The following is a 12,359-nucleotide window of genomic DNA, read 5'->3' as shown; positions in this document are numbered from 1 at the left end:
GAGAAGACCGGCCTTACCCTGACAACATATTTGTTGATACCAACTTTTCATACTCACAAGTAAGTTCAAGTTAACAAAGTTTTCATTTGTAGTGACCCAGTCCAGTGCCTCCAAAGAAATATGTAGAGGACTACAATTAAAGGAATGAAATACCTTTTAGTTTCATCTTAAATCAGTACTTTTTATTGTGTGAGGAAGCGTAAATTAGCCAAAGGTTGTGTTCTACTCAAGCTTCATCCGTCCATCTTGATCGTCATCATTCATGTTGATCTTTTCAGTTGATAATGACATATTTAAATATGTGTAAAGTACAAGGTGGGTTATGTATTAAAAACTAACGCGTTCTCATTTCAGATCCTATAAAGCGCTTCCTGGGTTTTTATTTTTCAGGGCCCAGAAGAAAACCACTTCTGTTTCCTTGACAATAGGATCTTCTACACCAAAATCAGGAGTGACCACAGCTGTAATTCAACCTATCTCTGTGCCCAGTCACCAGGTATTTTTAGACACCAATTTTTAAATTAGTAAAAGTATTTCAAATTTTCTTCCAAGATTTGCAACTCCTGAAAAACTGTCATTTTGAGGAATTATATTGTTAAACTATAAACTTAGATTATTGTATTAAGAACGATGATTTTTGGAAATTAAGTATTTATCCACTGAATGGGACATAAAAGAAAATATACGTGTGGATTCTTACACAGTGTGTAAATCAACACTGCATTTGAGCAGCAAACAGATCTGGTGATGATGAAAATTACCGAGTTTATTCCTTAATAGTGACTTGTTCTAGTCCCAAAAGAATGTACTCCAAATGATTGCCTGCAATATTTTTAACAGAAGTTTTAAATTTTGTTACTAAATTTAATATTGCTGTCATTTCTTTGGGCCTTTTAGAGAAAAATAAATTTTACTATCTAGATGTTAAACATAGAAAATCATTGTTCATTTGTACTAAGTCTTTAATGCCACTGTGGCTGACTTAGAGTTTACATATAAATCATAAAATACAAACAAAATTAAAATCTCTGTCAGCCTATACACGGTAAATTCTCTTCCTTAGGCTAACCTTGATAAGCTTTTAGATACCTGGATTTATTTATCACTGCATCAGTGAAGGGATGTATTAGCAGGAGAAGCAAAAATGCTTTAGTGCTAGGGATTTACTTGAAGCTATTAACAAGAGTCAAATTCTCAAGATATTTTAAGCAAAAATAATTGGATACAAAATTCTCATTGGAAGTATAAAAGCCTTCAAATCTTTCATTTTGATTTCAGAAATATAACAGATGTGAAACAGTTTTGTCTCCAAAGAGGTGTGGTAGAAAGAAAGCACCATAAGATGACTGCACATGTGAGAGTTTGCATTTTTGCATATAAGCAGGGGCTGTATCATTGAAACTAGTATTCTTTCCATTTCATAGCATTGTTGCATTGCTTTGCAGGTTCAAAGTCCTACTTCATACCTGCACCATCTGGATGGACCCAAGCCGATCTATTCTGCACCTATTTTTACAAAGGTAGGTTTTATCCATCATGAGTTTCATATCATATTCTTACAGTCCAAAAGAAAATATCGCAATTATGTATCCTAATGCAGGAAGACTTGATCACATTCAAATTTTTCAGTATCAATGACTTCATAAGAAAATACTTTTCCACTGCAACAATGAAGTTCTTGTGCATTCTACTAGTGGACTTAAATGAATATTCTGCATGAGTTTTTCTTATGCCTCTGACTGTTCTCCAACCATAAATCTTTGTAAGATATAGCAAGGTAAGCACCAATTACATATAAGAGTCTTGACAAAGCTCATTCACAATAATTTATCTACAGATAAGAACAAGTAACACAGGCTTTTTAAATCTGATTTAGAAAAAAAAAATTGTAAGGTAAAAATCATAAAACTGCTTTGACTGGAAAAGACGTTTAAGATCATCAAGCCCAACCATTAACCCAGCACAACCAAACCCACTGCTGAACCATGTTGATAAGTACCACATCTACAAAGCTTTTAAATACCTCCACAAGTGGTGACTCAACCACTTCCCTGGGCAACCAGTACTTGGAAACCCTTTCTCTGAAAACAATTTTCCCAATATCCAGTCTGAACCTCCCGTGAAGCCATTTCCTCTTTTCCAATTGTGTGTTGTGAGAAGACCCCAACCCCCGCTTCATTACAAATTCCTTTCAGGTAGTTGTAGAGAGCAATAACGTCCCCCGAGCCTCTGTTTCTCACAACTAAACAGCCCCCCTTCTCTCAGCTGCTCCTCATAGGATTTGTGCTCTAAATCCTTTACTATCTTTGTTGCTCTTCTTTGGACATGCTCCAGCACCTCAATTGTTTTCCTGAGGGGGCTAAAACTGAGCAGGAGATTTGAGGTGCAGCCTCACCAGTGCTTAGTACAAGAGCCAGTCCCTTCTCTAGTCCTGCTGATTATACTTTTTAGAAGAGAAGTTTCTATTCAGAAAATTCTATTCATTATTTCTTAGGTAATTACTTAAGTCAGTATTTGTCTTCATGTTCATCCCAAATCAAACTTAAGAATGGGGAATTAGGTAGCAGCAAAAAAAAGAATGGCATGCTTCCCTGATCTATAAAATACAACTTCAGTTGAAAATATTATTTTGTTGTGCCTCAAACAATGATTTCCATAGTGGTAATTATTATTTAATCACTACTTGTTGAAGCCAAAATGAAACATTTCTGGTTCTTACTTCAGGAAAACATTTGATTAAAAATTAATATGGAACAGTTATAAATAGTTTTGCTAGAGACAAGAGTAAGCAAGAGTAAGCCCTGGTCTCTACAGCTGTCTAGCTTGGCTCCATCATATTCCTGTCTCATGTCAAGAGAGGTCTGATTCTGTCCCTCATAATTCTGCACCCATACTGCACCCAGGTGTCACAGAAGGGTGAATAGTGGAGGTGCAAGAGATTAGAGAATGTGGTTAGTGCAGGGTTGGGAGGCAGCCAGTTTCCAAGTCAAAGTGGGAAACAGGAGAAGTCATCCCCCATCCAGAAACTACCAAAGCAATCAAAACTCTGCTGTTTCTTCCTAATGCTCATACCTCTTGTCCCTGAAATTCATTATTAACTTGCTTAGACAGCTGGGACATACCAAACCAAAAAAAATAATTACAGAAGAAACAAAGCAGATACAAACAACAAAATATGTACTTAATCCAGCTTCCTGACATAAATTTCTCTCCATATCAAGTTCAGGGAACAGCTCAGAGGTTTTTAGGTTTCCAAGTAACAAAATTCTTACGCATTTGATTAACTAGAGATCTATGAATAGAAACTAGGAATGACTGAGCTTAGCCCTAACTTCAAGTGCTTTGCTGCATTAAAGTCTAAAACTTTGTCAATAAGTTGAAAAGAAAATGAGACAGCTACTGCAGAGTAAAAAATACTCTTTGATTTTTAATCTTAAAATAGATAACAAAGGTAAAAATAGTGGCTATCACCTGTCAGTTCTGTTACTTAAAATATTGTGTTTCCCTCTCACTGCAGCTCTTCATTAAAGATCTAGACTTTTCTGAAAATTTTCACATGTGTACAAGGATTTATTACAGGCAGAGGACTGTCTCAGAAGCTATCCGTATACTAGTTAATATATCCTAATCATACTGGTGTCATTTTTGCTAATTTTGCTTGGTTTGTTATATATGGCTCAGATGAAAAGCAACTCCATCTTCTAGAGGTGGACCTGAAAGCAGCTCAGCTACTCTCTCAGGACTAAGTCAGTCAGTGTGTAGTTAGTTGCAGAATTTTCATTTCAGTTTGTGGAAGAAGAATAAAAATGGAAAGCTCACGCAGCAAACTTCATGTGTGAATTTGAGGAATTAAATACTTCTGCATTTTTCCCATCTTTGGTCTTTTTAAGAATGTATTTGTAAATAACCTATTCAATAATTTTTTAATTACAGAGGTGTATTAAATTCAATCAGAACGAAAGAAAATGTCTATTACAAAAATGTAATGACACAATAAAATAAATTTGAGTTACAGAGGGAAAAAAAGACTATTTTTAAGGAAGTAAAGTGCCCCTGTGCGTTTTGTGATATTTATATTTCAGGAGCTACAAAATGCCACAGCATCTGAAGGACAAGTCGTGGTATTGGAATGCAGGGTCAGAGGACCCCCTCCCATTCATGTTAAGTGGTTTCGACAGGGCATTGAAATTCAAGATTCTCCAGACTTCAGAATTCTCCAAAAAAGTAAGGCAATGTCATGGTTTAACTTCAGCCAGCAGTTGAGGACCACACAGATCCTCTCATTCACTCTCCCCCAGTGTGCTGAGGAAGTGAATTGGAAAAGTAAGAGTGAGAAAACTCGCGGGTTGAGATACAGTTTTAAAGGGAAAGCAAAAGTCTCAGAAGCAAAGCAAAACAAGAAATCTTTTCACCCCTTCCCATGGGCAGGCAGGTGTTTAGCTGTTCTGAGAAAAGAAAGGTTCCATTACCTGTAAGTTGCTTGGGAAGACAAATGCCCTAACTCTGAATGTTACCCCTTCCTTCTTTGTCACCCAGATATATATGCTGAGCATGATTTCATATGGTATGGAGTATCACTTTGATCAGTGCAGTTTGTTTGTCCTGGCTCTGTCCCCTCCCAATTCTTTGTGCATCCCCAGCCTCCTCACTATCAGCAAGATACAAGTAGCAGAAAAGGCCTTTATTAAAAAAAGTGTCTGTATCACCTAGAGAGTGATGGTGTTTTAAGCACAGATCTTAAACACAGCCCAATACTGTGAAGAAAATTAACTCCATCCCACTTAAAACCAGGACATTTTCCACCCCATTATTCCATACCATTTATGTCATGCTCAGGTCCCACACTAGCCAAGAGATCCTCATGAACCACCACTTTTTTATCCTTTGGTCCAGTACACAGATATCATTCCCTTGGTCTCTGCATCATCCCTGTAAAATTTCACAAAACCTACTTTGAGTTCAGTTAGTCCATATCTTTAGGCTCCATCTGTTATGATGATACTCAGTATAGGAGAGGTGGTGTGTTGCATGAGCTTACTGAGCACCAAAGCTAGCCCAGGCCAGGTCATCACTGCCCTTGCACTGCTTCTTGTGAGAACTTCTCCTCAATTGTTTCATGTTGTTTCTGGTATAGTAATTCCTATAATATGCAAGTCAAATCACAGGTTACAACAATTTAAAGGTATTGCCATTACAATCTTCACTTCTGGTCCCACTGGACCCTAGCATTGGATTTAACACTGCAGTTAACTCCTCTCCTTGTTTCTAGCCTGGCTAGCAACAAGAGGTCCTGGTTGTCTTCACCTCAGTCAATTCCAGATGTACTGGACACCAGTCCAAGTGAAAGCCAACTTGGCCTGTGCTCTGCTGCCAAAGGGATTGAGAAAAACACATTAGTGATGCCAGTTGTGGCATCCCACTTGGCTGCTTTTGACTCTAGTTCATATTGAAGCTCTAGCACATCTGGCACAGCTCCACTCAGCCAAAACCAGTTGAGGCAATAATCTGAAGTGGCTGCTTTTAATACAGGATGGAAAAAAATCATGAGATTAGTCTGTCAGGATTCAGTTTTGGACAGAGTCTTTTCCTCTTCCCATTTCAGTTCTGTTGGCTAGAAGTAATAACTGAACTGCTGCTACTGACAAACCATTTAAATCTTGTTGATTTTGTAACGTCTGCACAAGTTCTCTACTTATTTACGTTATTTCAATGTAATATGTTCATTCAGTACACTGATATTTATTTATGTAATCTCTAATATAATTTTTCTTGTCTGTTTTCCCTCCCTATGATGTGATATGCAGAGCCACGATCTGCAACTGAACCTGGTAAGAATCATATGAAAAAATAATCTCTTGATTCACTAGCTCTTTGAGTTTGTACTGAAGCCATAAATAGAAAAGTGTTTCTGCTGAACATTGGTAAATTGAAACCCCCTTAAAGACAATGCTGCTTTATCACACCTCCCATACTGTACTCTGTCCTTTACATCAATTCCTTTATTAGTTAAACAGTAAATTCCATTTAGACCAGCAAGGAGAGTAAATGGTTTGCATGCTACTGAGGGAAAAGGGACAAGTCCCACAACATTCCATTACCCAAATGGTGATCTAAAGAACTACGTAACACCCAACCACTAAGTGCTAGTTTTACCAATCCAGGTTGGCAGATGTGATGTGTCTTAAACACAAGTAAAACCTGATCCTTGAAATAAAATTTAAATAATAATAATTTAAAAAGAGGCACTGACTGAATTTTTCTAGCCTATTCACAAGATAAAAGTCCTAGATTTCAACAAGAAAAGAGCATGCTTCCAGCTGCAGGTTTTCTCTGTCTGCTTAATTTTCCCATTGTATATCATTATATACTGGGGGAGATTCTTGAATAGTAAGTGGACGCTAAAAAACTGAGAACGTTCTTTACTGTTTCTAAGTCAAACATGTAGAAGAGAAGACAGCAATACAGTCTTACTTTGCTTTAAGAAGGGTGGCCAGTTGTGCTTGAATATTCTTGAATTTAGAGAGAGTTTTAATTATGACACTGAAAAAACCTGAAAAGTTTTCTATCTAGGATCAGAGTATTTCCAAAGAGTGTCTCTGAAGGATGTTAGCAGTTGGGGGATGTTTTAAACTCTGAGGAGTTGAACTGACAGGCAGGACAGACCTAGCAGCTGAGAGAGACTTGTAAAGCATCACAGTGACTATGAGGATACAGGCTAGGAAAAATGCAGCTTTCTTTTAATTTTCATGGAAATGAGAGGAAGGAAAGAGGGAAAAATCTTTTCTTTGTCAGCTATTCACTAATTTTCATGCTACTTCACAATATTGTTACACACCTATTTTGACTCATGTCCATTTTACATATAGATTACACACACACATGTGTGTGCATCCTCTATCCTAACAGTTAATGAAGTTTATCATGGTGTGCAACATCTTCAGCTCTGGTATTAGATGATGCCCTGAATACGTGTGACTGAATGATCTGATTTGTGGAGACTTGAAGCCATGTGAAGGAAAGGAGAATATTGGAAAACCAAATTAACCTCTAATGAGGAATTAAAACATGTCCAAGTGCTAGCAATGGGCTATTACTATTTTATAATCATAAGACAAACTTTAAGGTTTAAATATTTTAAGTTAGGGTACAAAACAGTTTCAAAAGAGTTTCAGTTTCATATCAAGCCTTTGGATATGAAAATAAATAAAGGACAACAGGTTTGTGCTGAAATATGTTTAATTCTTTATCTTTATCTTTCTTAGAACATTCTCCTGTATGAGAGACAGACTAAGTCTCCCAGTTTAGCTGTTTTCTTGATATCTTTAAAAGAAGAAACAATCTGATCAATAGGTTGACTTTTTTTCCCCTTCTCAGAGGAACATTTCTCCTGTCAAAGTAGCAAGATCTTTTCTAGATTTAATCTACCAACATCATCAAAATCATACCTAGTATATCTGGCTCATTCTCACTTGGAGCTTCTTTTCTTGAAAATCACTTGAACTGTGTTTGGTTAGTCCTTTAACATGATTGATAGATCTGAAAGGAGTGAAATTTTACACACAAGTTCTTAAGTATAAATTTACCAGCCGATCTTAGAGTTTTTAGTAACCAATTTTAGATTCTTCTGTCGAAACTCACAGTCATGAATATTTGCTTCATTTTGGTAATTTTTTTTACCCTTTCACCCTCTTCCATAAACCTAATGCATGTAATGTTAGATGAACTAAATATTTTAGAACAAGAATGCACCATCATCTAGTAGAAAGGAGAAGCACTTTTTTGCTAGAAAGAAAAGGTTTCCTTTGTGTAAATAGTTGAGTACAAAGGAAACCATTTTTATGCTTCTTTCAAGAAGATATTTTTCTTCATGAACAACTAATTTTCATATTGTTAGTTGCAATTCGTATAGCCTCTCTGACAGTTAATGCTGTGGAAGAAGTAAGAATGTTGATATTAATTCACAAAACTGTCAACTTTGCTTTCATAACTGCTACCTGAAGTATGAAATAGAAGGTGAGATTCTGAGTCCAAAGACATCATTCCTACACCAGCCCTCTCACATACCTGCACTGTTATGTTGAAACTGCTGAATATTGTCCTTCCCATTTCTGGGTAGCTTGCAGACCCTGAGAGGAGATACCTGAAGTCTTCTAAAGGGTACTGGGGAGTGGATTCTTAGATGAAAGGTGCATTTCTTGAGTCTTCTCAAGTACAGAAAAGTTATTTAATGCTGATGTATCTCATGCCAATCTCAAGAGAGTTGGCAAGACAAGAATAGGAAGACATCTCTGTTTTGGTATTGTTGCAGTTTTATAGACGTAACAGTAGTGAATGCCTGACTGCAGTCTGGCTGGTTTGTTGTTGGATTATTTCTTTTTTCATGCTTTTAATTATGTTGCAATATATATTTGTGAGCACCTTCCTGTGCTTTCAGTCTGTGAAAGAATTTCTGTTTGGTATTTTGTTCTTCCTGGTTTCATTGAGCTAAGCACTACACTATCCCTTAAGTTTTGTGCACTTACCTTTTCCTACTAGGCCCTATTAAACAATGTAGTATCTTATATAATGCAGTGTCCTACACACTACAAAAATTAATGACAGTACACTTAATGGCTTATTTGTGTAGGAATTGACACTGCATGAAAAGGGAATGTAAATAAAGTTTGGGACAAAATGTAAATATTTTCTTTTGGCATAAATAATGAGCAATGTTTTGTATATTAGTAGTACCAGTGGTAATAAGTAACACTGGGTTTTAGGATGTAATGAAGAATCTTAACAGGAAGCTGGATATGGGTATCAGAAATGTAATAGATGCAGCACTGGTTTGTGATGTAATTCATACTCTTAGAAGCCAGACTAAACAATGCCTTCAGAGGAAATTTTTCATGAGCTAACACATAACTGCTATTCAATGCAGATGGTTAATATATGCAAGATTGATAGGGAAATGTGCATATTCAAGATAATTATTCAGAATTTTGAAAGATGGATGTGTTTTCTAAAAATTTTTCCAAGTGTAAAACATCCATGGAATTTTACATAAATTGTAACAAGCTGTAGTGTGGCTATAATTGCTGATTGTCAACCAAAGTCCGACCATCAATAAACACTTTATAGCACTCGGTAACATTGGTTGTCCTTTGATAGGTCAGTACTAATGATTTAAAGGAAAAATATTCCATGAACTCATGCAGGTAAGAAACTAAGAAGCAAAGGGGGGCTACTTTTTTTTTTCTTTTGTTACACTCTATCTACTCTAATGTGTTTTGCACTCCTTTTTCTGTCTAGACAGAAATCAGTTTGCATTGCAAATCCCTCCAGACTGCTTTGTAAATTAATAGCTAGTCAAATTACTTTAAGCCAACATCACAGTTTGTCAAATTACCTGTTCTGTACTTCTTTCTTGGACATTTTGACTTTATACTGATTGAATCCTTCAAACACAGGCTGCCTGAGAATGAAAAATCCCATGGAATCACTTGCCAGCTGTTGATATTTTGACCATTACTCAGCTGTCTGGAGACAGCCACAAACTGTATTGAATTACATTAGAACAATTGTCTAACGGCATGTAAGAAGAAAACTGTATGAAGTAATTTTGCTTAAATTGCCAGGGAATTGCCACATATACATGGTGGTTTTTTCCTAAGCACAATACTGTGTATGTTCACCAAACACGTCTCAAAAGATAGTCATCACTTCTCTTGGATTATGCTTTCTTGTTTCCTGTTTAACTGCTCTGTTCCAGAGTCTCCACTCTAGTAAGTAACTCCTTTAGAAATCCCCCCCCCCAGTTTCTATGTAACGTTTGAATCTGAAAATATGTGGCAAATGTTACAGAAATCCTTACAGCTTCCCTGCACCAAGAAAATCACCTTTCTGGTAGCTGATGAAATTCAAAACATAGAAGCTTTAGTAGGTTAGCTGGCATGGCAGATCCTTGCACTTGTTAGTGAAAACAAGAAAATTACGACTAAGGATCTGTCTTTCATTGCTGAGAAGCAAACAAAGCCTTGGAGAGAGCAATCTGCTATAAGCCACATCTCAAGAAGCCAGATTAAGAGAAAAAATGAAAATAGGCTAAAATTGCCCTTGATTTAAGGTGGCCTGATCAACTCACATATTATTGCTTGTCAATTAAATTTTCAATTGTACTCTGTGCTCCTAAGATTGCTATAGAATTCTGTTCCTATCAGTGACCACATGTTAAGTCTGACAGCTACAACTGTCCTTGCTTGTTGATGCTTCCAAATTCAAAGTCAACATCTGATCTGTTTTGTACTATGTGATTTAAAAAAAAAAATACTCTCATTCCTCTCTGATTGGAAACCTTTAAATTAAGCTGTTTGGAGTGCAGTAGTATTCACAGCTATGTTGCTGAATGCCTTCATTCTAGCCTTGATGTATGTACCTAACTTAACTTCAAATTAGGTGGCTTAGGCATCTACAGTATCATAACTACCTTAGGGTAAGCTTTAGTATAAACCTTTCCTTGACGGTGATAAATGGATTAATTTCTCCTCAAACCTGAACAGTGTTTTACGGGCTGAATTTTTTCTTGCTAAAGCAGTGTTCCCATTTATTGTACCCAATCTGGCTAGATAGCAAACATCTTGGTTATTGATGATGTATCGTGTGACCTAGGCTCTCCACCCCAAAACTGCATTTTGTTGCTCCCAATCACATTTGCAGTTGTTCAGTTTTCGTATCAGTCTTTTGTAAGTGCTAGACATAGTCAGTTTTGTGCGTCTTCTAAAACCCGTACTCTTCATTCCTTGAGTGACACAAAGCCAGAGTGACAATAAGCCATAACTGCTGTCTGGCTGGGTAAATGTATATGCGATAGTGATCATCAGAAATCTGCAAATTGAATACTTTTTTTTTTGTTATGTTAAGGCATCTACAGGTCTGCTGTACTACCATTTATTATGCTACTCTGCATATTCTTCTCTATTTTCACACTTCTCTATTCTCTTTATATAAAAAATTTGCAGATACCTAGATGAGAAGTAACCTGGTGGGCCTATTGCTTTGAGTTAAACTGGAGTTAAACACTTGTGAAACATGAGGGAGAATTAGACACAAGTTGTCTCCAAGTTGGCAGAGTTCTGTTTTGTTGGGTTTTTACCGGGAAACCGCAACTGTGACTCCCCACTGTCTCTGTGTATCAGAAAACTTACGGCTTTGAACCTACAGCTATGGAAATTGCTCTGTTCATTGCATTGAAATGAACAGCCACCTAGCAAAGAACTGTGCTTATTTCCCCAGCTGTGTGTGTGTTACAGTGGAGGAAGATAATGGTCACATTCAGAGATGAAGGTGCAGATATAAGAACTTCTCTACCTTTAATGTAATACAGAGAAACATTCTGAAGTAAACACGTTGCCAGTAATAAAATTTGTTAAAATGCAACAGTTTTCTGTCTTAGCAAAGTTTATTCTTCCTAATGGACTCATGAATCATAAAGGGAAATAATTGCTCTGTAAAATGTAATCTTTCTCTCTAAATAACTGACAAAACAGTCAAGTACTTGCATGCCTAAGCATTTTACATGTTTCAGTGAACAGAATGCTTTTGTATTCATTTAGTCAAGTGTTAAATATGTTTTAAAGTCCTGAGAACAGCATTTCAGAGCTGCTTTCTGGAACACATTTCTGTGATGAAGTTACTTGTCAGCTGATGATCACCGGGAAGTAGAACAGACTTTATTTCCGTCAAATCTTCCTATTCTGCTTACCACAGTACCAGAAAGTAAAATAATTATGTGAGTCAGGATGTAAAGGTAGAAATACACTCAGAACACTGAGTTTATCCAGAGTGTGTTATGGAAATCTTGAAAGAACCTTTCTTTTGCCAAATTAGTATTTCATTTCTATGTGTTCCACAGTAGTAAGCCTTTTAGCAAGGAGCTGGAGGTGACTGATTCTTGGCTTGGAAGAGGAAAATCCATAAAGAAGACGGCAGTGTGTTGTTCACACATGCTTTTTGCCCATGCTGCCTTTTGATTTGTTCTTAGGATTTTCATGTTTTTAGTTTAGCCAGTTTTCTTTGTGATTGATCAATTGTGATTGATCACAAATGTCTTGCAGTTTGTTCATCTGGTCGAAAAGACTAAATTTTAATCTTTGGTTATTTTCATCATTAATTTACTTTGAAATTTTTTTAGAAAGATTGCCACAATCTACCATGTATACTTTTAAAACATACCTCCTCGGTAAACAAAGCACATAATTGTAGAATCTGTTAGAATTCTTTTGTCACTGAAGAGTGACGATTGACTCTTCTCATGTGATCATTTTGCACACTTAAAAAGCTGGAAGAATGTTATGCATTAATTAGCTCTGCTGTTCTAATAG

At 36.5% G+C, this 12,359-nt stretch overlaps 1 protein-coding gene across 2 annotated transcripts in view; it reads left to right on the top strand.

Annotated features, from left to right (window-relative positions):
- Positions 1–12,359, top strand: part of PALLD (palladin, cytoskeletal associated protein) — a 182,429-nt gene that overhangs the window by 60,680 nt on the left and 109,390 nt on the right. For both annotated transcript variants that reach the window (XM_066186016.1, XM_066186015.1), the window contains exons 4-7: positions 391–496; positions 1,446–1,520; positions 4,083–4,224; positions 5,805–5,828. In XM_066186016.1, the coding sequence (XP_066042113.1) occupies positions 391–496; positions 1,446–1,520; positions 4,083–4,224; positions 5,805–5,828 (347 nt within the window). The remainder of the gene's footprint in view (positions 1–390; positions 497–1,445; positions 1,521–4,082; positions 4,225–5,804; positions 5,829–12,359) is intronic.

The sequence above is a fragment of the Chamaea fasciata genome, unplaced genomic scaffold, assembly GCF_029207755.1.
Source record: "Chamaea fasciata isolate MVZ Bird 193981 ecotype frontalis unplaced genomic scaffold, bChaFas1.0.hap1 SCAF_6, whole genome shotgun sequence".
Lineage (NCBI taxonomy): Eukaryota > Metazoa > Chordata > Aves > Passeriformes > Sylviidae > Chamaea > Chamaea fasciata.
This window is presented reverse-complemented; position numbering and strand designations above follow the sequence as displayed.